This window comes from Phyllostomus discolor, chromosome 8 (genome assembly GCF_004126475.2).
Source record: "Phyllostomus discolor isolate MPI-MPIP mPhyDis1 chromosome 8, mPhyDis1.pri.v3, whole genome shotgun sequence".
NCBI lineage: Eukaryota > Metazoa > Chordata > Mammalia > Chiroptera > Phyllostomidae > Phyllostomus > Phyllostomus discolor.
Genome location: NC_040910.2, coordinates 68,660,162 through 68,687,127, shown reverse-complemented (window position 1 = coordinate 68,687,127; position 26,966 = coordinate 68,660,162). Strand labels below are relative to the sequence as shown.

General features: G+C 38.5%; 1 protein-coding gene across 1 annotated transcript; it reads right to left on the bottom strand.

The window, feature by feature from the left end:
* Positions 1-159: 159 nt before the first annotated feature.
* Positions 160-26,966, bottom strand: LOC114515181 (myosin-2). The gene is made up of 40 exons (XM_028534507.2): positions 26,952-26,966; positions 26,688-26,730; positions 24,768-24,994; positions 24,535-24,678; positions 23,025-23,181; positions 20,400-20,427; positions 20,203-20,317; positions 20,019-20,111; positions 19,824-19,887; positions 19,063-19,161; positions 18,871-18,974; positions 18,553-18,691; positions 18,213-18,331; positions 17,975-18,124; positions 16,450-16,620; positions 16,023-16,332; positions 15,322-15,395; positions 14,164-14,251; positions 13,960-14,077; positions 12,759-12,882; positions 12,534-12,670; positions 10,791-11,046; positions 8,567-8,809; positions 8,291-8,467; positions 8,064-8,209; positions 7,886-7,976; positions 7,413-7,802; positions 6,591-6,717; positions 5,801-5,919; positions 5,467-5,663; positions 4,599-4,782; positions 4,356-4,521; positions 4,130-4,254; positions 3,655-3,963; positions 3,365-3,568; positions 2,714-2,839; positions 2,455-2,625; positions 2,270-2,374; positions 2,056-2,151; positions 160-445 (listed from the first exon to the last, which is right to left on the bottom strand). Exons 3-40 carry the CDS (start codon positions 24,972-24,974, stop codon positions 293-295), a joined length of 5,826 nt encoding a protein of 1,941 aa, XP_028390308.1. The 5' UTR covers positions 24,975-24,994; positions 26,688-26,730; positions 26,952-26,966; the 3' UTR covers positions 160-292.

Below are 26,966 nucleotides of genomic sequence, written 5' to 3'. Positions count from 1 at the left end.
TAAGTGAAAATTTTATAGTGTTGAAGTATTACTACAGATGTAAGATAAGAGTGAGTACATAACTACTTCTCAGTGGTAGGTTGAATATGGTTATTTGACAGCCTTTTGACTCAAGCTTTGACATCAATTTAGGAGAGTGAGAAAAGACCAGTCTAAGGATTTTGTTTGCAAAGTACCCTATGCTTTTATTTCCTTTGCAATAGGCTAGCATAGACAATAATTACAGATAGACATGACCAAAGACTTCACATTTTGTAACTCTCTTCAGTCATTCCATAGCATCAGGACACAATCACTCTTCACTGATAACTTTCGTGTGAACCTCACGACTCTTCACCCGCAGCTTGTTGACCTGGGACTCAGCGATGTCAGCCCGCTCTTCAGCCTCCTCCAGCTCATGCTGGAGCTTTCGGAATTTAGATAGATTTGTATTGGATTGTTCCTCCTGAAAATAAAAATGGAATTGTAAGGAACCCATGCTGTTTGTGCATCTTCCTAGACTACCTGGGCCTAAGGGAAGAAAGGACTTAGTATCTACAGAGAAGTTAAAATACTCAACAGAACATGATTGTCTTCACTTCTTCTGGATTGTGATAATCATTGAAGTTAATTTTATGATTTATTGGGGGATTGGTGTCTCATAAAAAATCACATTTTTAAACCAAAATATATTAAAAGATACATACCACAAGTAGAACAAGAAAAAGTGTAAGCACAGAGAAGAAGGCAAAAATATTAAAGTCATGCTTGCTAGTGCTTGCTATAAGATGACTGTTTCCTCAAGATAGATATTCTTTATCATATTAAGAAAGAATTTCTTAATAGTGTCTTTTAAAAATGTTGAATTTCATAATATATCATTTTGTCACATTTTTACCCAATTACTTTTTTTCTTCTTCTTAGGATATAATTATTCTATTGACAGATTCCCTAATATTAAGTCGTCCTTCCATTGTAGGAATTAAGCTTATTTAGTTACTGATGGACATTCCCCTGAATAATGAAGTAAGGGTTTCATCAGCTTAGTAATCTATTTTTACTATAAATACAGTCATCAATAAAACTGCCTTTAGTTTTTTTCCTCCTTTCTCTCTTGGACAGGTTTTGGTATGGGGATTATATGAGCTTCTTAAAATAATTTGGAAATCTTTCCATCTTTTCCCATGCTCTGCAATGGCTTACATAGCTTGGGGATTATCTGGTACTTGAAGTTTTGAAAGAACCATCTGGACCTGAGTTCATTTTCAGAAGTAATTGTAAAATAACTTATTCAGCCATTAAATAAGTTATAACTTATTTAATTTATATTCTTCTATAAAAATCACTAAGTTCTAGATTTCAACTTTGTTGACAGGTTTATAGTTTACGTCTTAAAAATGTAAACCTGCTTGTCTACTTTCTCATTTCTAATGTTGAGAATTTGCATTTTCTTTCTCTTTTTCCTCTATTAAGATACATATAAGTGTATTTATTTTACTACTATTATTTTATTAACTCCCTAGATATTACCAGATATTACTGACATTAGCAAATTAAGAGATAGTACAATGTAATTCATCAGTTTCTACCTTTATCTTCATGTGAAACAATGAACTGTCCTCCAAGGACAGCTTTGACTATAACTTTGTAAAAATAGCATCTTCCTTAAAATTTTATTTACAATTGATAATTATTCAGTAATTATGTTTTAAATTTCCAATTTAACACAAAAATATTTGAGAATGTTAGTTTCTTAATGTTTAAGTATTTGGATTTTTAAAAATATTTATCATCACTTTGCAATTTTGTCACACTGTGGCTAGAAAATGTGGTCTGTATCATTTCTGTTTTGAATTTTTTGATGTTTCTTTATGGATTGAAAATTTACTTTTAAAATTATGGCTTTGATATTACAAATAATGAGCAGTGAGTATAAAAGGCACAAAAGTTTTTAAGAAGTATGTAATCTCTATAAAGCAAATAACTTATTTACTACAAGGAGTAGTAAATCTAATTATTTATTAGCTTTTCTTAACGGGAGACTTGTCTCTTCCCTTCTATCTTAAGGATACTTACAGCCTCCTCAGCTTGTCTCTTGTAAGATTTCACCTTTGCCTGAAGTTTATCTACCAAATCCTGAAGCCTGAGAATATTTTTTCGATCTTCTTCTGTCTGAAAGATTATAAAAAGCATAGAGCTTTACTTCTAAAGTATATGACCATTGTATCATTGCTATGAGGTTTTGCATATATATGAAAAAGAGCTTAGCTGATAAGAGTTAGTGCTATACCTGGTATGTGAGTTCCTTCACTCTCCTCTCATGTTTGCGAAGACCTTTGACAGCTTCAACATTACGCTTTTGCTCACTCTCAACCTCTCCTTCCAGCTCACGCACCTGTGAGTAAATAGGCTCTTAAGAACTTTGATCCAATGAGGCACTGGGAGCAAAATGGAAATAGATATTGAGATACACACTCTGGCCTCCAGTTTCTGGATCTGCTTCTTCCCACCCTTCAGGGCCAGCTGCTCAGCCTCATCCAGACGGTGCTGCAGGTCCTTCACTGTCTGCTCCAGGTTCTTCTTCATCCGCTCCAGGTGGGCACTGGTGTCCTGCTCCTTCTTCAGCTCCTCAGCCATCATGGCTGCCTAATTAGCAAATAAATCAAGAAAATAAGGAAAGCTGGTAATGGCAGGTAGCATGCATATATATCAGCAAAACAAATGCTCATCTTACATCAGTGATGGCCTTCTTGGCCTTCTCTTCTGCATTGCGAGCTTCCTGGACAATGTCTTCCATCTCTCCCTGGATTTGGGAAATGTCAGCCTCCAGCTTCTTCTTGGTGTTGATCAGGCTTGTGTTCTGGTTAAGTATAAGTTATAATTCTTTTGTCATGGTGCATAAGAACTTAGTGGTACTATTTTTTGAAAAATTTCAGATAAAAATTTGCAAATCAAATGATCTTCAATATTATTTTGTTATGTAGAACAATTTAATAAAATAGAAATCTTATAGAATATTCAGCATCTTCAAATACATAGTTAATAATTAGGCCAAATATTTCTAATTCTATAACTGTCATTCACCACTGAGACCATTCACAGGCATAAAATTATAACAGATATTCAAATATTCCATTTCTTCATAATGCAACTGTCAGTACTGATAACTAGAGTCCATAAAGATAGTGACACAAAATAACATGTATAGCCTTAGAATATTATAGGAAGTATATCAAGAACCTATGCAAAACAAAAGATTTCTCAATAATACAATGAAAATTTGGTACAGGTATAAAACCTGGTTGTCAAATATAAATTTAAGCTTATATTTTTCTGGGACATACAAACATTTATTAAAGGTGAGGTTTTTGATGCTGAATCCTACCTGGGTGTGCAGCAGCTGGACACGCTCACTGGCATCCAGCAGCTCCTGCTCTGCAACTTTCCGGCTCCTCTCTGTCTGCTCCAGAGTGGCCCTCAGCTCCTCGATCTCGGCCTGCAGCAGGTTGGCTCTGCGCTCAACCATGGCCAGCTGCTCTTTCAGGTCCTCCTGGCCCCGGAGAGCATCATCCAGGTGGATCTGCGTGTCCTGTGGCATGAATAATCATTGAGACATCTTGTTCTCAGGGCTTCAGTCACCCCAGTGCCCGAGGACCAACTCCTGAACCCCTTTACCTTGAGAATGCCTTGGGTGTTCCTATAGTTCCTCAGGGCCTCAGCAGCCATGCGGTTGGCATGGTTCAGCTGGATTTCCATTTCATTCAGATCTCCTTCCATCTTCTTCTTGATCCTGATGGCATCGTTCCTGCTCCTGATCTCAGCATCCAGCATGCTCTGCATTGACTCCACAACTCTAACATGGTTCCTCTTCAGCTGGTCAATTTCCTCATCCTTTTCAGCAATTTTCCTGTCAACTTCAGACTTGACTTGGTTCAGCTCCAGCTGGATGCGCAGGATCTTTCCCTCTTCATGTTCAAGTGATGCCTTAATGACAGCAAGAGGTGACATTAGCAGGGAATGGAAATGTTTGGAAACTTTTCTGTATACCTTTTCTTTCACAAATTATGTGCTTTTTATCTTTTTATTCAATCTGTGTGATTGGGCATAATTCTTTTCTGAATTTGTTTATAATGCACAATTTGACCTGTACCTCTGCCTCCTCTAAAGCAGCCTGAAGTTCACATTTTTCTTGTTCCACTTGTTTCTTTATTTTCTCCAGTTCATGGATACGTTTCCCTCCTTCAGCAATCTGCTCCGTGAGGTCAGAAATCTCCTCTGTTGTTGGGATAAAGGACAGGTAGAGATTTGGTCAGATGGGAGCATAAGAGAAACGTTCTTTCAAGGCATGGATATTACTGAAAGTGAAATGGACTCACGCTGCAAGTTTTTGTTTTCCCGTTTCAAAGTCTCTAGCTGATCCAAGGATTCCTCATAGGCATTCTTCATCTTGAACAACTCAGTGCCAAGAGAGCGGGCCTCCTTCTGGGAGGCCTCAAGCTCAGCATGGGTTTCCTCATACTTCTGTTTCCATTCTGCCAGGACCTGAAAAACCAAAAGTGGTTACTTGCTATAAAGGGTGGAGGAAAATAGTGGAGAGCAGTGGCTGCTGCAGAAATTACCTTATCAAAGTTCCTCTGCTTTTTGTCCAGGGCTGCACAGGCAGCGTTAGTTCTCTCCACATCGAGCATGAGGTCCTCAACTTCATTCTGTAACCGCTGTTTGGTCTTCTCAAGGGAGGCACACTTGGCATTCACAGCTTCTACATGCTCCTCAGCATCTTGTAGCCGCTGGGCCAGCTTCTTCCTTGAAGGATATACATATTTGTAGAGAAAAGTGAACCAAAACAAGAACTATGAACTATTACTACACTGAAAGGTATTAAAAAGTTTATATTAAAATATTCATATTAAAAATACCCATTCATTCACTTGACAAATATTAATGAGTTCCTTTTATGAACCAGACACAGTATACAGCAGTGAGCCAGACAGAAAAGGTCCTTGTCTCATGAAGCTTCCAAACAATAAGCGAGAAAATGCATTAATAACATATTGCTGATATAAGTGCAATGAAGAAAAATTCTTTGAACAGTAAGGGGTGAGAAACTGTTCTAGATAGTCAGGAAGGCCCCTCTGAGGAGGTAACATATAAGTCAAGATCTAAAAGAAGTCAGAGAGTGAGCTAGTGGGAGAGCTGGGGAAGAATATTCCAGACAAAGGAACCAGCAAGTGCAAAACCCTGAAGCATCGATGAGGTCCATGTGCTGGACCAACAGCAGTAAGGCCTAATTATCTGAATAATTATTTGTTGTTCTCTATTTCCTTAACTAGATTTTAGGTGAAGAGGGCAGAGATCATGTTTGCTGTATTCATGTGTTTTCAGATGGCTTGACAGTGCCTGGCAAATAGGAGCTAATTATGGGTTCATTCATGGGATCCTCAAAGGTTGTGTCTTTCTGATTAAAAAAGCAAAGTTTTCTGCACATACTTGGCCTCCTCCAGCTCCTCTGTGCGCTGGATGGCGTCCGTCTCATACTTGGTCCTCCACTGGGCAACCTCGCTGTTGGCCTTGGACAGTGCCCTCTGAAGCTCAGCCTTGGATTCCTGCTCCTCCTCATACTGTTCCCTCAGCAGGTCACAGTCATGGCGGGAGGACTGCAGGGCATGGGCCAGGGCATTCTTGGCCTGTGGAAAAATTACATCTTAATTTTACTGTATATTTAAGTGTTTTTAATTATTAGTTTCAAAATCTTTGAAAAGTTAATGGACTCCAATTAAGGTCAGATCATGGGGAGGGGTAGTGAATCTTAATAATAAGTTACCTTTATCTCCTCTTCAAGTTGCCTCTTTAATTCCTCAATCTGTTGAGTAAATGCTTGTTTGCCCCTTGATAACTGAGACACCAGAGCTTCTTTTTCATCTAGCTGACGTGAATATTCACCTGACAGGTGAAAGAAATAGCACTATTTTGTTAAAGTGAAAATTTTGCAAGCCCCTATTTGAAATAAATTTTAACTTTTAACTCTTCCCCAGTTGAGTGTTCAGATGGTTGAATTATTTATTGGCATCTTCATGTTTAATGTTCATTTTCCGATTTATATGGTGATAATTATGTGAACAAATAAATATAGCTTAAATTCTTTTTGTTTTCTCCATAATTTATTCTATCAGGTTATATGACATTGTGTAAAATCTGGTGATAACCATCCAAGAAGGGAGCTAAAATGCCTAATTCTACATAGTCTCAGTTTTATAAGACTTGTTAGACACTGGGTTACCCATTAGCCTGTTCAGGGATTTGGTTCACTGTGATACAGATTTAAAAAAAAAAAAACTTGATCTAAAACAAGAGCCCTGGACCCAGGTTGGAGTTATCCCCAAGTATCCTCTCACTGTGGCCAAATACTCAAGGTCTTTTTGGAGCAGAGCTTGTTGCTGTCCTTTACCTCCAACATTGTCCCCAAGTGACCTGGCAAGTAGGTTGAGAATCTGAGCTTTTCAGTGAATCACCCATGTTCTCAGTGGCTTTTATTAGGCTTTCACATCACCAAATCAGGTGTTTTGAACCACATCACCCCCACTCTTAGGCACCATAGAAGAGGAGGGAGCTACCAGATTCGGTCTGCAAGCGGCCCCTCTGGGTAGTCAAGTCATTGATTAGCCGCAGGTGCTCTTCTTCCTTCGATTTCAGTTCACTCACTTGGTCCTCTAGAGTGCGGCACATTTTCTCTAGGTTTCCCTGTGGGACAAAAAGCAAAAGGAGTAAAATGAAGACATTTTAACATAATTTTACTCTAGCTACAGTTTCTTCTAAAACAGAAAAATATGTATGTTGACATATGAAATAAATTATGTGCAATATGATATAGACAATTTTTTCTTTATACTTTATGACTGTTGTCTTAAGTTGAAAGTATACATTGGGATTTTTAAAAAACTAATCACGAAGCTCTGTTCAATATTATAAAATATTTAAAGATTATGTTCTAAATTTAAGACTTTGTAAGAATTTTATGGTATATTTTTTAAAGCATGTTGATAAATATTTCACTGCCTTTATGTAGAGACACTTTGCTCATTGGTTAATCGAGAATATTAGAGACCTATGTTCTTCAATTGGGGACCTAGAGAACACAGACAGCCTATGTTCAAAGTTGGTGCTTTTGTTTATTAATAATATGAAGGGGGCAAGGTGCTTAACTTCTTTGATTTAAAATTCTTTATATGTTCAGTAGAAATAATACAAATACTAATGTCTTTCTTACTAACCTCCTGGATTACTGCACAGAACAAATGACATAATGTGTGTAGAGTGCTCTGTGCAAATGAGCACTTTACACACATTATGTCATTTGTGTGTAAATAAAAGGTTATTTTTGTTAATATACAATAAAGGATTATTGTTAATATACAGTTTCCCAGACTCTGTAGTACCTTGGCTTTAGAGACTGTTTCTACATTACTAGCAAGGTCATCGATCTCCATCTTCATCTCACTCTTCTCCTTCTCCAGCTTCTGCTTGACCCTCTGCAGGTTGTCTATCTGCTCCCCAAGTTCAGCCACACTGTCTGCGTGCTTCTTCCTCAGGGCAGCTGCTGTGGCTTCGTGCTGCAGGGTAGCCTCCTCCAGGTCCCTGCGCATTTTCTGGAACTCAGCCTCCCTCTTCTTGTTCATCTCAATCTGGGCCGAAGTGGCCCCTCCAGCCTCTTCCAGCCGCTCACTGATCTCCTCCAGTTCCCGGGAGAGGTCAGAGCGCTGCTTCTCTGCTTTAGCCCTAGAGGCCCGCTCTGCCTCAATTTCCTCTTCCAGCTCCTCAATTCGGGCCTGAGAGTGATGAAAAACACAAACTTAGTTCATGTTAGTAATTTCATTGTGTTGAATTACACTGATGGAAACCATGTACTTACCTGTAACTCCTTGATCTTCTTCTGCAGCTGCATCCCAAGGGCCTGTTCATCTTCAATCTTGCTTTGCAGATTGCTAATTTCAAACTCTTTCCTTTTTGAAAAGTAGCAAAAGATAACAATTGGGTCCATATCCACCTCTGGAAGCAAGTTTATACATAAATAATTCATTTATACTTACTTTTTGAACTTTTCATCAAGTTGTTGTTTTTCATTTTCAATGTCCATTATGGACTCTTGGGCCAACTTGAGGTCACCTTCAAGTTTCCTCTTGGCCCTTTCTAGGTCCATGCGAAGTTTCTTTTCTTGCTCTAAGGACCCTTCAAGCTAAACATAAATAATGTTGAGTCAAAAGGTTTGCTTAGACTTCTTTCAAAACATTTTCTTTCTTGATAATCCTAGACTTACATCATCCACTTGCTGTTCTAACTTGGTTTTGGCTTTGGTCAGGGTGTTGACTTTGTCCTCTTCTGCCTGCAGGTCATCCAGGGTCTGCTGATGGGCCTCCTGGAGGGCCTTCTTCTCCTTGGTCAGCTTAGCTATGGTTTCGTCCAGGCCTGCCATCTCCTCTGTGAGGTTTTTTACCTTAGGAAGTAAAGACACTTTGTATTACATGCTGTATTTTGGTGGATTCAGTTTTATTTAATAATAATAACATAAACTTTTCTTATATATGTTTCATACCTTGTTCTCTGTGGCATGTTTCTCCTTTTCAACCTTGGCCAGTGTCAGCTCAAGGTCATCAATGTCTTTCTTCAGCTCTGAACATTCATCCTCCAGTTTCCTCTTCTTGGCTGTCAGCTCAGCATTGATCTCTTCCTCATCCTCAGCTCTCTCAGTCACCTCTTTGATTTTGGCCTCAAGCTGGATTTTGGTTTTGATCAGCTGGTCACATCTTTCCTCTGCATCAGCCAAGCCTTCAGCTTCCTTGGTTTGGAAACAAAATCAAAATTGGGAAGAAAGAATGAAATATTTCCAATGATAACAGTATAAATTTCTGCTGTTCTTTGAAATTAAACTTTTATGAGCCCTCTGCCTATGGAATGTAGGATACTCCACATTATAGGAAAAATGAAATGTATCAGATATTGTCCTGTTCCTTTAGAACAGTATATACACTTGTTGTTTGGTACCCATGGGGGACTGGTTCCAGGATCCCCTCACAGGTACCAAAATCCACAGATACTTAAGTCCCTTATATAAAATGCCCTTATATATATGCACAGTTATATAAAACTGTGCATATAACCTACAAACATCTTTCCATAGTGTTCAAATCATCTCTAGATTATGTATAATGCCTAATACAATGTAAATTTTATATAAATAGCTGTTATATTATTTAAGCAGTAATGACAAAAAGTCTGTACATATTCAGTACAGACACAACCTTGATAAGCCTATTCTATATAGTACATGTCAGCAATAACAACATTTTTTCTAATATTTTCAATTTATGGTTGGTTAAATTCATAGATGAGGAACCCATGGATATGAAGGGCCAGCCATATTCTACAATAGATTAGAAAGTCTAGCTTCCAAAATATACCATTAATTCTGAAAGTAAATGGTGACATAAGACTTCAGAGAAATTTAATCAGAGATTGTTTCATGAATGAAATGGCATTTGAGTTGGGCTTTGACAGATAGATAGGATTTGGTTTTTAGAAATCAATTTATGGAGGGAGGAGCAGGAAGAGAGAAGGCATTTCAGCAGGAGAAATTTTGGATGCAGCTGCTACTGAACTATTTCTCTTTGTGATACTGTAGAACAATCTTGGTCATGCTTTATATTCAAGTTGAGGCATAAGGTAATCAAGAAATTCCTGGCAACCTGCTATGTTTCCAATTAAGAAGTTTGAGGGTGTAAAAGAAATGAGAGAAATCAATATATACATTTATCACTGATCCTCCATATCGGCTTTTGAATACATAAAAGAATAAAATGTGCTGCATATAGCTATGCAGTGGATATAGTGGTGTAGGACAGATTCTAAGTAATCCTCTAGGGACAACAGAAAAAATTCAGGAGGGATTTGAAGAGGGATTTGGGGGAAGAAAAAAAATATCTTTTTCCTTTTATAATCTAGAAGGAGTTGTTACACATCCCAAACTTGACAGAAAAGAACAATCTTAATCAACAGGAAAAAATATATGATTTTGTGATGAATAAATTATGCCAGACCAATTCAATTCAAACCAAATGAAAGGCATTCTTAAAAATTACATATTGGAGTTGATGGAAGCAGTTCTAAAAGGACTGGCTCAGGAGTGATCAGTGAACAGGCTGAATGGAGGAGGAATGAGTGGGGGTGGGGGCAGGCAGAGCGACTTAGTGCTGCTGCAGCAATCTGGGTATGAAGTGATGGGGCACTGACTATGCAAGAGGTTGGAATGAGAAATTCTGAGTTTTAGGGATCAATAATAAGCAATAATTCAATAAAATTCGATGTAGAATACTGCCATTTGTCAGCTGTACATATTGCAATTTAAGATGCACGGACAAGTAGAAGTTGAAGGAAGTTTCAAAGAGAAAAAATCAGTCTCTCCATGCTATCCTCCCTTTAATATTCTGTTTAGGATAGTTTCATATTCAAATCACTTTCAAGGATTGTCTTCAAAGGGAAAATAAGCTACAAATCCTGTAGTCCGATGAAATTTTGTAAAAATGGAAGACAACATTCTACCTCAGTTCAACCTCATTGCCCTGGTGCTGGTTTAGGGGTGTTTATTAGGCGATGAAGGAATATACGGCTTTATTAGTATGATCAGAATGCTCTCACTTTCTCCCTACACTCCCTACAGTGAGTGCCTCCCATATTGACTACCTGACTTAATGTCCTTAATGACCAGACTCCTCTGCACTTGCATCCTGATTAGCAGTACCCAGGATAATACCACTACATACAGCCTGAACTTGGAGCTGCAGGTCATTTTTCTCTTTCAAGAGTGACACCATCTTTTCTTCAAGTTCTTTCCTTTTTGCCTCTGACTTGGCCAGTTCTTCTTTGGTCTTCTGAAACTCTTCCTTCATGTTGGCCATCTCCTTCTCAGTCTCTGCACTCTTCAGCAGGGGCTTGATCTTGAAGAACAGTTTCATCCAGGGCCAGTGCTTGACATTCATGAAGGCACGGATGTTGTACTGGATGCAGAAAATGGACTCTCTGGAATTGCACAGAAATATTAGTGTAGATTGATTCAAGTGAGAATGTGTGGATGATGAAATTAGATGAAATCTTGGCAGTGAGAGTTGGAGGTGCTGCCCCCACTGTGTTTCTCCTACTTTCAAAAGCACAAAGAAATTGATTTTGTTGTGATGGCCAAGGACTTGTCAATCACTCATTTCTCTAATTCAGTGCTTTTCAAACTTTGCTGTACATAAGAATCATTTGAAGGGCTTGTTAAAATATTGGTTCTTGGACCTTATCTTCAGACATTCAGGTTCCGAAAATCTCAAGTGGGGTCTAAATATTTGCATTTTTATTAAGTTTGCAAGAGATGCTGATGATGCAGGTCCAAGGACAACCCATTCAGAAGTGCTGCTCTCCGTCAGTGCTTCTCAGAGTTTTCTATGAGAACACCATTAAGAACAGTGAGGGGAAACTAGCCCCCAGGGATATGAGACATGGGATAAGGGTACTCATTAAAAACTTAGAATTTCTTTGAGAATCTCTGGTTTTATATTTTAATATTGTATGAATGTTGCATTCTACTCTATAATATCAAATTTGTTTTAATCTAAATTATTTAAAAAGTTAATTACCCTCATATTTAGGCTGTTAATTGTCCAAATATGTATCTACTAGATCATGACTACACTTATTATTTTTAATTAAATAGAATACAATACAAAATATTACCATAATACAGGTGATACAAATAAAATTTGTTTTATGTAAATCACTTATATAGTTACATATACATACATACATATGGATATATAGGTGACAAATAGAAAATTTATTTCTCACTACGAGTCTCATTCTCACTATGGGTCCTGTAGTTTGAGACACCTGGCTCGTTAGTCTCAGTACTCTATCCCTGCATTATATTAGATGATGAGAAAGTTATGTACCTTGGGGACATTATATTAACCAACTGAAAGAATCTTTTAATGTCCTTAATATTTTAAATCTTGATAGTTTGGTAATGCAAATGATTAGATGGAAGAAGTTGTTTCCATGTCTTGTATAAGATCACTATTTAAAAAAACTGTGTGCAATGCAATTCAGTGTATCTTATTTAATTATCCACCCAATAAATTCATATTAGAATCAAGTGCTAGGATAAACTTTATTTCTGCTTATTCACTGGTAGGCTTTTTCTTATTAGATAAGAACTAGACACACTCTATGCTTCTCTCTCTCTCTCTCTCTCTCTCTCTCTATATATATATATATATATGTATCACTCTCACACACACACACACTATATATATATATATTTTTTTTTAACCTAAACACTCAAGATGTATTCAATTATGATGATCTCTACCTAAAGTTTTCTGGTACATGTATGTCTCTACTTCAATGCAGGACTCATGTTTATTCCTTATTACTTTGGTGGACTTACCTATCTGAGTCTTAACTGTAAGCCACCTCAAAAATGTTTCTGAGGAAGAGAGATGTGAATAAACAATATGTTTATATACCTTCTCTCCACCATCTTCTGGTACTCCACTCTTGCCAAGAACCCTCTGCACCTGGCCTGGGTTCGGGTAATCAGCTGGGCCAGCTTGTCATCTCGCATCTCCTCTAGGAGCCCCAGAAGACCAGCCTTGAAAAAGACCTGTGCATGGGGAGAGTTGTGGATTAGAAACTTTACATCAACTTCAAAGGGACAGAAATAACATCAGGTAGACTTTAGAGACTATTACCTTGGTGTGGCCAAATTTATACTGGGTGTGGTCAATGTCAATGGACCCAAGGAGCTTCTCAGAAGCCTTCTTACTGTCAATGAATTGTCCTTCAGGGATAGCACTTGCATTTAATACCTTGTATCTGTTCAAATAAGTACTTTTTTAAAACTTGATTTAATGATGATACAAATAGTAGCTAAACATTAAGTGATCCATTAAAAATCAGAGTTTTTTAAAAAGGTATATTTTTTACAGGAAGGACATTGTATATATTGATAGTTAACCTAGCATTGACTATTTTTATTCCATTTTACCTTCTTGCATGGTTGTAACTTTCTGCCTCATCAGACCTTGTTCTCAGGCAAGGATTCTATAATCTTGTTTACATTAAGGTACAGATAACCAATAAAATATAGCATGCTATCCTTGTTAGATGCTTTTGTTTTTTAAGATTCTGAATCCAAGAAAGCAAATTTTAATGAGGAATCTGGTAGAAAGTACTCTTTAGGTATGAGGAACTATTCTAATCACCTAAGAGGAAACTTAAGAGTGTTAGAGGTCTTGGACACTGGAGTGCTCTATCAATTTCCCCAGACTCAGACTTAGGAAAGACCAACTACTTATGGCAGTTACCCAGCCCCTTATCACTTTGCCTCTTATTTGATTCTTAAGATGAACTTATCTAGGGAGGAGAAAAAGGAGCTGAGGAGCTATTACTGTGATATGGTTCTGGGAAACTACTGTGTGAGAGGAAAAGATAAAGTGACAGAAAATGACTTGATAGTTACAGATTCATGAGTTCCTAACTCAGCCACTTAATACCCATGTGACTTCTGATAAGTAACTTAAATTTCTTATAGCCTCAGTTTATTTGTCTATAAAATGAGGTATTTGTAGTACTTGCCTCTACTGATTTTTTTAAGGATTAAATGACATAATACAAATATATTAAGCACTCAAAAATGGTAGTATTCATAATTATTAAAGTTTATGTATACATCTATGAGCTAACCCAGAAGCTTCATAAATTGAATGAAAAGTCTGCAGAATGCTTAATATATGGTATATTTACATTTTAAAGGTGTTTTGATACATAATTTTTTACCTTTCATGAGGCATTAAAATAATGAATAGAAGTATATTTCCCCAAAATTGTTTTGCTTGCATTAACTATATTTATACTAAACTTTTGGGTAGATGATAATTAGGAGAGTCTGACCTCTGTTTGAAGTCTGCATAAAGGATCCTGCTTGGGAATCCTTTCCTACAGATGCGGATACCTTCCAGCACACCATTACACCTCAGCTGGTGCAAGACAAGTTCATGCTCCATGGCTCCTGAAAATACATGTTTTTTTCAATGCAGAGTTTGTTAAAAAGGAGGTATGCCTATCATACATTGTTTTCTTTCTAGAACTTCTTACCAGGAGTTTTTGTTTCATTGGGGATGATACACCGCACAAAATGTGGATGGGTACTTCTGAGGTTGGTCATCAGTTTGTTCAAATTCTCCTGTAAAATCAGGAAAAATCCTGTTATCTCAGACTTTAGACATGGTTATTAGCATTCTGGTGATGTCTGTAAAAGCAGTATCTATGGTTGAGTTGAATGACCAGTATGGAGCATTTTCACTTAAGGTTACACCTTGCCCTGGCTGGTGTGGCTCAGTGGATTGAGCACTGGCCTGTGAACCAAAGGGTCACCTGTTCAATTCCCAGTCACAGCCACGTGCCTGGGTTGCATGCTAGGTGCTTGGTTGGGGGCACATGAGAGGCAAGCACACATTGATGTTTCTATCTCTTTCTCCCTCCCTTCACCTTTCTCTAAAAATAAATACATAAAAACTTAAAGAAACAACTTGATGTTTCTTCTGAGATGCAGTTTCTGCCCTAGTACTACTTCTTTCTCCACTTGAGTGAGCAGGAGTTACACATATAAAGCAGCCTGACACATGATTCTTTGTATACAAGTACTATCTTTCTTCCTATCCCCTGGCCACTCATTTACATTTACAAAGCCGTTGCCTTCCTGTACTAGGTGGTCACACTTTCTTCCGCTAAACTCCACGGCTTTCCAAATAACAAAATATAAGCCTGTACCACATTTGGGCATTTTTCTCATAAATATGCCCCCCCTTTCCAACTGTATCAATGTTTAGGGCATAAATATTGTCTATAAAGGAAATAATTCTACCAGTTATGATTGACAATTGACTGGATTAAGAACAAGGACACCACATTAGGTTCCTTATAGACAAGCTATTAGATTTCTATTAGTCTTACTGATTATTTTGTGTCTTTGAGTGCATGTCATTGCTTATTTTTATGACTCAACTGAATTAAGAATGGCAGGGCATTAAGTTTTATAAAATCTCCTATAAAATATTGTTTATTATTTGGCTTAATATGAAAGATGAGCTAATAATTCCCACATAATTTAAAGCTCTTCTTTCCAAAGCCAGATTAACAGATGTCACTAGTTAATATCAGCCCTAATCTAAATGGCAGTGAAAAGAAGACCCTATGATTTTAAAAACAAATTCCTAGAGTAACTGGGAGTGTTGAGAACAGTTTCTTCCTTACTCTGAAAAGGGCAGACACTGTCTGGAAAGATGAGCCCTTCTTCTTACCACCTTTCTTGGCACCACCACTTGCCTCTGGAGAAAAAATAAGAATTTAAGGTGTCATTCAAATACAGTTATAAGTCAACAGGGCTATTTCTTGCTTATTTGCTGGTTTCTGCACTAAAGTGAGCATTTTTTGACACCACTGGCTTCTCTGTTTGATCCTGAATGAATCTTATATACACTAAGTTTGCATCCATTTTTCTGTGATTTTTTTTACTCCACTAGGAAATGAAGAGAAAGGCTTTCATCTCACTGTACACAGATGGACTCCTTAATATTAGAACATTTGGGGACACTATAATTTCAAAAAATATCAATAAAGGCTAGAATTAAGAGGCAGAAGTTTCTTATTATATTACCTTAAATATCCCCAGATACTAAATAACCAGCAGATGTGGACAGGGAAGTAGGAGAGAATCAGAAGCCAAGGCATTTCTTTGGTTGAGCTCCTGACGGTTCCTCCTATCTGACCCTTTGCAATAGGGTCTCTGTCAGTGCTGGAGTGAGCCACAGATGTACAGTGATTACAGTGCAGCCTACTTACTCAAAACCTGGAGACACAATGGGTTTGGCCTAGCAACCTATGAGATCATCAGCCTGAATGTAGCCCCACATTTTGTAATATCCAGAGAAAGTGTTGGAGTTTTTGAGCACTACCTGCTTCAGCAGTTTGAGCCCCAGAGAAGAGGTAAGCTAAAGTTTTCAGTGATGACTTCTGGTACAGCCCGACCACTGTCTCGTTCAGGGGGTCCTTGTTCTTGTCAAGCCAGCCAGTAATGTTGTAGTCCACGGTGCCCGCGTAGTGGATCAGCGAGAAGTGGGCCTCAGCCTTGCCTTTGACAACCTTAGGCTTCTGGAAGTTGGCAGACTTTCCAAGATGCTGTTCATACAGCTTGTTCTTGAAGGAGGTGTCTGTGGCCTTGGGGAACATGCACTCCTCTTCCAGGATGGAGAAGATGCCCATAGGCTAGAAGTAGACCACACACAAAGTTATAATTTTATTTAAATATTTTTTTGCATAGAATTAAGATGCAGGGAATAATTTAGTTGCCACAAAACATGATTTCTGAAATGTAAAACAGACCTTCTCAATGAGCTCAATGCAGGCAGCCAGGTCCATCCCAAAGTCAATGAACTCCCACTCGATGCCTTCCTTCTTGTACTCCTCCTGCTCCAGCACAAACATGTGGTGGTTGAAAAACTGTTGCAGTTTCTCGTTGGTGAAGTTGATGCACAGCTGCTCCAGGCTGTTGAACTAAATAAATAGATATATTTACTTTTCTCTTTAGCAAATTGAACATTCTTAAATATAGGACTTTTTAATTTAAAAATATATGTCAAATAGCCTTTAGATATCCAAATCATTGGGGGCTTATGAACTCTAATGTTTTATCTGCTGCCATTAATGCACAATCCTAAATCATTGTTAATACACTTTTGCTGCACTTGCTTAGGTTTACCCAGGTATTTTCCTGAGTTCCTACTTTTCCTTTCTTTTAAAAAAATTTTTTTAAGATTTTATTTATTTATTTTTAGAGAGGGAAGGGAGAGAGAGAGAGAGAGAGAGAGAGAGAGAGAGAGAGAGACATCAATGTGCGGTTGCTGGGGGCCATGGCCTGCAACCTAGGCATGTACCCTGACTGGGAATCGAACCTGAGATGCTTGGTTCGCAGCCTGCACTCAAACCACTGAGCTACACCAGCCAGGGCAAGTTCCTACTTTTTCATATCATGTTTATTCCCAGTAATGTTTGCATTTTCTGTTGACTCATTTAAAAGCTCATTTGTGACCCATTAGAAGTGAGCTGAGAGGAGCCTCTGTTGTATGGAAAGCATCATGGTAAGCATGACAAGTGAGCAATCATTGCCACTCATGTTCTTTTTTAATTTGAAGAGAAAAAAATTGAGATACCAAATATTATGTACAGTATGTTAACACACACTTGTATTTTTTTTAATGCTAAAATGTTAACATTAGCTAGATTAGCTAGATATAAATAATGGAATTAATGTGAATTTTTTCCCTAGATTTTCTATGCTTTCTTCAATGCCCAAGCTTTACTTTTAGAATTTGAAAGAAAAAGATAATCTCTTCAAAACTATAAGCAGGAAAAATATATTTCATATTCACATGTGAATTTTTATCCCCTGTTACTACATTAATGAGAATTAAGAGTTAATTGCACTGAGTTTATTAATGCTGACTCGAACTTACTAGCATTTTCTCACCTCTTACTATCAGCCTACATATTTCTGAATGATTTTTCCACTGTATGTATACTCGGGGCATATTATGCACTACACAGGCTTACTTTGATTTCTTCATGTTAACTTCATTTTGTATTACAAGATATTTAGAGCCTTCCTCCCCACTACACCAAGCTGACTTCTAACTCCCTTTGGTTTATGTAGCCAGTTAAAAGTCCCCATCAAGGGCATTGTTTCTCGTAGAAGTAAAATTGCCACTACAGTATATGAAACAATCACACTCTTTTAAGTTTTGGCATTGTTGACAGTGTTAAGAAAAGATGATAATATTCATAATTTCTTCTCATCAGTATTTCCATTGCCTTAAGATAAAACTCAATAACCAACCAGCTCCATACTCACATCAAAGATCTCAAAGCCAGCAATGTCCAAGACCCCAATGAAGTACTGCCTGGGCTGCTTCGTGTCCAGCTGCTGGTTGATGCGGGTGACCATCCACAGGAACATCTTCTCATAGACAGCTTTGGCCAGAGCACCCACAGCATTGATCACCTTAAAAGAAAAGGATATATCTCTTGAGGTTATTAGAGGATGGTAAAATGCTTGCATCCCTGGCAGTGAATATGAATTATGTACCTACCTGCTCTACAGTCTGGCCTTTGGTGACATATTCATTGCCAACCTTGACCCTGGGGTAGCAGAGGGCTTTGAGCAGGTCAGCAGAGTTCAGACCCTGGAGGTAGGCTGCCTTGTCAGCAACTGTAGAAACACAGTTCAGGTACCCAACATGACCTACAGTCCACCCCACATTTCACAGGGGCAGGCTAAGTAGTGAATCACTTTACAGAGAATCTGTGTGGGGGTGACCTTGTGCATGTTCATCAGAAGCTTCATTCTAAAGGAGACATGAGTTTGGAATGGGCTTTTTTTTTTCTTGCCTAGATTCTCTTATTAAACACAGATGGAGCTTCATTTGGTACCTTCAGTGCCATCTGGCTCAGCTTGCTCCTCACGCTGCTTTTGCTTGAATTTCATGTTCCCATAATGCATTACTGCCCCTGTGAGCTTATAGATGGACACTCTTTCATCAGAAGTGAAGCCCAGGATATCAATGGCACTCTGCCAGGACAAAAGAGGAGTAAAACAGTTAGGACAGAAGACACTAATTTATTTAGGAGAATGTATCCTATCTCCTTAACCACACACCTATGGCAGATTGCTATTGTCATTCCCAAATATAATGGATTTTTAAAATAAGAGTGTGTGTGTGTGTGTGTGTGTGTGTGTGTGTAACTTACATCTGTAGCCATTAGCTCTTCTTGGTCATCAATGCTGGGGACTGTGATCTCCCCTTGACTGACGAAAGCATAGTCATATGGGTTGGTGGTGATCAGGAGCATTTCTGAGTACACAGAATTCAGGGGATACATTTTATATTGGAATATATTAATAAAACAACCCCTAGCTTATAAATTTAGGTTCTTTCTTACCAATTAGCTCTGGCTTCTTGTTTGACATGATCTGATAAAAAATATGGTAACTTCTTTCTGCCTTTAGCTGGAAAGTAACTCTAGACTTCTCCAGAAGGTCTGCAATGCAAAGTAGACAGTGGATTATAGGGAAATTGTAAAGTTTCTGGAGTGGTTTTGGCACTTGGAGTCATTACCTAAATTTCATTGGTCCCCTGAGATTTCAGCTGAATGTTACCATGAGGTACCACACATTACATCTCTACAATGGCAGTTGCTTTTCCATCTCCAAAAAGAAGCTAAAGCATGCTGGCCCAAAGCATATTCATTTCTCATACAGAAGACCCTTAATGTATGACATATAATTGCCTCTTGATAAGCTCTCTGTCCCCAGGATCTCTTCTCACTTTATAATACAGGGAATACAAAAAGCAAAATTTATCAAGGCTCTGACTAAGAAGTAATTGCACATACTCAACCCAGAGGCAACTCATTTAACCCTAGTGTTAGTTTTTTTTTCTTAGAAAAACTTGACATTACTTCTGAGGCTGGAATAATTCTGACAAGCCCAGCAGCTCCTGGCAGTTGCTACAGATTCATTAGCTCGTGACTGACATGGATAAAGCACACTGTGGACTCTGGGTAAGATTGGCATTAACCGTGGGCACGTTTGGCAGCAGACTGGTGTTTCACAGGCTCCAGGCTCAGCGGGAGCTGCAAGATGTTCCTCCAAACCATCATTTGTCATCTTTGGATTCCATCTAGGCAGTCCTGTTACTCACATGTTTCAATATCAGCAGAAGCCAGCTTCCCTGTGGTACCAAAGTGGATCCTGATGAATTTACCCTTGCAAGTGAAAAAAAATGGTGTTATGTACAAAGCTGGGAGCACACAAGAAAGAGGAGACTGAAATAACTCAGACATGCTTTCTCTGGCATTTTGGGCTGAGAAAATCCTTCTGTGACCAAGAGACTTACAAAGCGAGAAGAGTTGTCATTCCTCACGGTCTTGGCGTTGCCAAAGGCCTCCAGTAGGGGGTTGGCACTGATGATTTGATCTTCCAGAGTCCCCTGCAAAGATAAGAGCAGTGCTTACATCTGAGGCTCTGGACTTTCCAAGAGTCCTGGCAGTCTTGGTTCTGACTCTGGCTCTCAGACTCACCTGCATTTTGCCAGAAGTAGCTTCCTCTTTCTTTTTATCCCCAGTAACTGCAATTGTTGCAAAGTACTGGATGACACGCTTGGTGTTCACAGTCTTTCCTGCACCAGATTCTCCGCTGTGAAATAGAAACTCAGTCTATAAGCTTCCAAAGCTGGCAGCTATCCCAGCAATGAAAAGAGAGTGTAAAATCTACTTACGTGATCAGGATTGACTGATTCTCTCGGTCTACAAAAAAGAAATTATAGAATTTAATACTGTTTTCTTATGTATTTATAACTGGTAAGTAAAGTAATATGGAATGAATTTAGTATTTTTCAGACTTAGTATCCTTCAATAGTTACTAGGGCATGATGGGCCCTAGACCTATTACCTTTTTCTGTACACTTCTCCCTGCTCCCTAAGGCTCCCTGCATTCCCCACCTACTTGAGCATACATGCAACCATTTAAGAAGAACATTGCAAGGAAGCACCTGATTTTTCTGTTTATACTGTACCACTAAATAAATATCAAACATGGGATAGGTTCTTCAGTTGGATTTTGATGACAGGTTAATGACATTTGTAGGTACAAGAAATAATGAAAATAGGTATTGGAGATCTTCAGCATGTGGAAAGGAGTAAATATTGTAAAAGTAGTAACTTTGGAAGTAATCATGGCTTTAGTCATTCTTTTAGGAAAAGGTAAAAATTTGTTTTGATGTTTTACTCTAGTTGAAGAGGAATCCTGTAAGCTCTTTCCCCAAGGTGCATAGTACCTCAGATTGGTCTAGCTGACACAATGTTCTAGAAAGAAGATTCAATGGTGTTGGGAGGTCTGGACAGCTACATCAAAAAAAATGAAACTTGACCACCAACTTACACCATACACACAAAAAACCCCAAATGGGTAAAGCATTTAAATATAAGTTTTGATACCATAAAAGCCCTATAGGAGAACATAGGAACGAAAATCTGATAGTCCATGCAACAATATTTTAACTGGTATGTCCCCTAGAGTAAGGGACATAAAAGAATGAACAAATGGGAATTCATCAAAATAAAAAGGGAATCCTAGTACATTCTTGGTGGGAATGCCGACTGGTACAGCCACTGTCAAAAACAGTATGGAAAACAGAAGTGGAACCTAATCAACAAAATAAACAAGCAAGCAAAATATACCCAGAGGCATGGAAATAAAGAACTGGCAGTAACCAGAGGGAAGGGAGGAGGGGATAACAGGGGAAAGAAGGGAAAGGGTCATCAAAGAACATGTATAAAGGATCCATAGATAAAGCCAAAGGGGGGAAAGATTGAGGGTAAAAAGCAGGGGGATTGGGGGGAGAAAGTGGTGGTGGGAAAATGAACTCACATGACTCCACTCCAGAAAGACAAACAACCAAATTAAAAAGTAGGACAAGGACCTGAAAAGGAGTACATACAGAGGGCCCAGAGACATATGAAAGGGTGCTCAGCATCACTAGCCATGAGAGACATGCAAATTAAAACCACGGTGAGATACCACTTCACACCGGCCAGAACAGCCATCATAAACAAATCGATAAACAAGTTCTGGCAAGGTGGAGAAAAGGGAACCCTAGTACACTGTTGGTGGGAATGCAGACTAGTGTAGCCACTGTGGAAAAAAGCATGGAATTTCCTCAGAAAACTAAAAATAGAACTGCCTTTTGACCCAGCAATACCACTGCTTGGGTTATACCCTAAGAATTGTGAAACACTAATTCAAAGAACCTATGCACCCCAATGTTCATAGCAACACAATTTACAATAGGAAGTGCTTGAAGTAACCTCAGTGCCCATCAGTAAATGACTGGATAAAAAAACTATGGTACATTTACACAATGGAGTACTACACAGCAAAACGAGAGGAGCTCCTCCTACCCTTCACAACAGCATGGATGGAAATGGAGAACATTATGGTAAGTGAAGTAAGCCAGGCGTAGAAGACAAATACCATATGATCTCACCTATAAGTGGAACCTAATCAACAAAACAAGCAAGCAAAATATAACCAGAGATGTTGAAATAAAGAGCAAACTGATAGTAACCAGTTTGGGAGGGGGAAGGTGATAATGGGGGAAAATAGGAGAAGGGGCATCAAGGAATATGTATAAAGGACACATGGACAAAGCCAAAGGGGGTAGGTTCGAAGGTGGGAGGTGAGGATGGGTGAGGTGGGAGGGGCATGGAGGGGGGAAATGGAGACAACTATACTTGAACAACAATAAAAGTTTATTAAAAAATAAAATAAATTTTGATATTAAAATAAAGAAAATGCATGGTATAACTCTTCTTATACTAGAAACACCTTAAAATCTGGAGTATGTTCAGATTGCCTCTGGGAAAAATATAATAGCATTTTTCCATGCTTAATGTAAAAAGACTGTTTATTAGTCATAATTTTGGTTATAGGATAAGACCACAGAGGCAAATTTTACTCTTCTGTTTTTTGGCTCTTGGTAATGGAAACATAGTTTGTGTGTGTGATTGTGTGAGTGAGAGTGTGTGTATATGCATGTAAGACATGCATATATGTAGGTATGCTTATATTTTTGCTCAAGCTTATTTACTTTCAGAGTTATTCAAAAGTAAATTATGTAGCTATGGCCAACCTCTGTTGATTTTGAAAAGTTTAAGAGATTATTACCAATTATAGCAGGGATTGCAAGTCATCCTTACACTCTCTCCTTTCTAGACCATCTCCCTCACAAATACATCAGCCTCAGCTACAGGGGACCGTCTCAAAGAGAGTGTTGAGGTGGTTCAAGTCTCTTTCTCATACCGTTCTTCTCTAAGAAGATGCACATACAGAGCATTCAGCTCACCAGTCAGCATGAACTGATAGGCGTTGTCAGAGATGGAGAAAATGTGGGGCGGGGCCTCCTGGCGCTTTTTGCCTCGGTAGGCAGTCACCACCTCAGGGTTGTACACTGGCAGCCACTTGTAGGGGTTGACGGTGACACAGAAGAGGCCTGAGTAGGTCTGTGCAAAAGAAGAAGAAAGAATAACTACTCAAAGTCTTTGTCTATTATTTGTACAATTCACTTATTCATGAATTATAACCTAAAGGAACATTTTAAGTAAGTAAAGTGCTGATGCCTTACTTCTTCAAGACTTCAATGTGAAAACTAGTTGGAAGGTATAACAATGAGATAACAAAATTTTTGAGGGAAGAGACCACAATTTAAGTTTATTCCTGTTCAGATTTGTCAGTGATCTTCACATAGCAGAAGCTCCAAAATGATTTTTATATGTAATATGAGACAGTTTTACTGTACTTTAGGAAATACGCATATTTCTTTTATAATGTTAAGATAGTTCAAATTCATAAAAACATAAATTTGGACACAACCTAATTTATTGTTTAGCCCAACAATCAGGAATGTTTAAGTGAACTCTGATAACTCTTCTTAGGAAATATGATACAAACATTTAAAAAGGTAAATATTCAGCAAAATGCTATTACATTATAAAGAAACAGAACTCAAAATATTGTAAATACATTATGTTTAAATAGGATGATTTTCAAATCTTTGACAGCTCATCTAGGACAGGCACCAACCAATGAGAATGGATGCTGACTCTAAACAGTAGTTTGTATAGGTGTGGTCCAGCTGAATATCAGCTCTGGCTACCTATACAAAATATCAGCGTAACCTAGTAACTGCAGTTAGAAAATATGTACTGAGTGTGTATTATGTGCCAGGCCTCTGTGAGGCACTGGGAATGAAACATAAATGAGACAATGTTCCTTGAGGAGCTCATAGTCCACCTAGGAAATGGACATATAAATGAATGATGGTCAAAAAAACATGACCAATGTTACTGCGGGGCCAGAAACAATAGGACGGAAAATGCAACTCTGCCCAGGGAAGTTGAAAGGTTTCATCAAGACATTCCACATAGAAAAGACAAGAATACACAAATGCAAATTGTTGTTATTTTAGAGGAGTGAAAATTGGTGAAATTTGGTATTTAAAAACATTATGTTTAAGTGCTATCATATAAGTTCATCTTTTCTCTCTGGATGATTCTGCTGCTGGAATTAGGAGGTGGGGTTGAAATGTAGGCCGTGGCCGAGACATAAGTAGTAGCTGCTCCAAGATTCTGTGGTAAACTCAGTATGTGGACAATGGCCTTGCTCAGCTTTGTATTAGAAGACAGGATAAAGTACCACCTACTGGGTTGCAATTTACAATAGCGATAGTCAAACTTTTAACTAGTTATCCTGCTAGTGAGAGCAAAATGGGTCACTGTCTGTGACCCAATGATACTATAGTGGAGGCAATGGGCTGGTGGGGTCCAGGTCATAGTCACTCCAGGAGGGGCACTCACATAGATCATCCAGGCTGCATAACGCTCTTTGAGGTTGTACAGCACAGCAGGCTCATGCAGGTGGGTCATCATGGCCATGTCCTCAATCTTGTCATATTTGGGAGGGTTCATGGGGAAGACTTGGTCGTCTTTCACTGTCAGAGTCTGGTAAACAGAAAAAAATCACTGTTTATGTTGATTGAGTGACCAAACAAAGAAGTCAATACAATGTCAGCTGCTGGAACTTTACTCACTGCTCCCGCTTCAGTCTTCACAGTCACTTTCCCTCCTTCTCTACTCTGGATAGTCCCTTTGACAAAGGATTCCTTGGGCTCCGCCACAAAGACAGATGTCTTGGCATCAAAGGGCCTATTCTGGGCCTCAATGCGCTCCTTCTCAGACTTTCGAAGATAAGGAGCAGCCTCCCCAAAAACGGCCATTTCCTGGTCTGAGGAACTCATGGCTGCTGAGCACAGAGGTCCTACGGAGAAGATGAAGCATTTCACACTAGAGATTCTGGACTGTTGTACATATCAGTAATTTCTATATTGATATTTCAAGGGTCTTATTAGAAATTCTACCAGCCAGGTCCACTGTACACTGTGCTATAGTTATTGAGACAAACATAATCACAAAGACTCCCATGCATCAGGGGCCCTGAGTACCCAACATTGAGCTGGGGGCTCCACACCCATTATCTTCTTTTATCCATCAAGACTGGCATTCTAATCAGGGAGCTGGGTTGTAGTCTCAGCATGCTGCTAAGGAGCTTGCAACCTTGGGTAAGGAACTTGGTCTTTCTGAGCCTCAGTGTCTCCATCTTTAGAATAGGAATTATAATATCTACCTTTCTTAATTCACAGTCTGTGACATATAGTGTACATACTTTGAAAATAAAATGATGACTGAGAAAGCAATTTGGAATAGTTCAGGCTACCATTTAGATATAAAAAGTCATTTAGTATAGTGCAACAACAGTTTGTTTTTTGCCAGGTGATGTAAGAGAACTTTCTTTCCTCCTTTAGATGTTCATTCAGAACTGCTTATATTCAGTGGATTTGGGGGTATTGTAATCTTATTTACCTTTGTTCACTTGGGTGCTTAGTAGACTTTCTCTAACATAATTCTTTGCATATTAAATACAATTAATGAGTTCCAAGTAAACTAACTGAGGATAAAGCCATAGCAAATGTCATCTTATTCTTCTACATTTAAGGGCTCCCTTTGCTTTCCCAAATTTCCTCCTTGAAGAATGCATGCTAGGCCGTGCCATTCTGTGTCACCTCCAGGTTGCCAGTGATATCAGTAGAATAAAAGATTGGGCAGAGGATGCTCCTGTAGTCATTACACGATCCAATTACTTGAAATTCATTTTAATCAGCTATCCACCAGTCTTTCTTTTAGAAATGCAGTGTGCAGTAGCAGGGCAGATTAATATCTTTACAATAGATGTAACAAACATTTCACAGTGTTTTTGTTTCATACAACACTCAGCACTGGGTAAGGCAGCGATTTTCAACCTTTTTCATCTCGTGTCACACATAAACTAGTTACTAAAGTTCTGCAGCACATCCCCCCAAATTTTTTTGCCAACCTGACAAAAAGAGATATAATTTTGATTCATTCATACCAGATAGCTATTGTGTTGGCTGTTGTCTTTTTTTTTTTCTTACAATCTCAGGGAAAAGAGGTCAGTGTTTCTCTAAATAGTCAGGTATTGTATGTTTTAAAAGTTCTTGTGGCACACCAGTTGAAAATCGCTGATGTAAGGTAACATTTTAAAAAGATTTTAAAGAAGTTTAAAGGACTCATTTTCCTAGGTACTTCCTTTCTTATTTATGAGATATCATGTTTGCTAAATGAAGACTAGTAGCAAGATACATTTTTATCAAATTTGAGACTTTTAGCCAGGGAATCTTAGTGCACACTTTTTTTCCTACAGAAACAAATTTTTATTCTATTAACTACTGTCCTTTTGCTAAAATGTCACCCCATCACAAAGGATATGTGCACTGTTCTTCCTCTCTGGAGAGGTCCAGCACCTTTCCTGAAGTGCAGTTGTTAAGGTATTTACTGAGACAAGCACTTTTTGAAAGGTTGCTAAGTGACATAAATCCATCCCATAGTCTCTTGCATTCTCCTCCAAGTCTAAATCTGATTAGTCTAAATCTTACCTCGTTAGCAAGTGAGAAGATGTAGCCTGAGAGTGAGACAGTTCTGTTAAAGAAAAGGGAAAAGCACTTGATTAGTTAACCAAAACCAAACCAAAACAGAATCCCATTTGTTGCATTATTTGCTATTGCAAACAGAAGGCAACAAAAATCATGGGTGGGAAACGTGCAGTATCAGAAGGAGCAGTACCAGAGCGGGCAGCTGCAGCCGACACTGGGTAGCGTGGCCGGTGTCCCTCTTGAAAGTCCTGTCCTGTTCCCACTTACCTTGGAGCTTTTTAA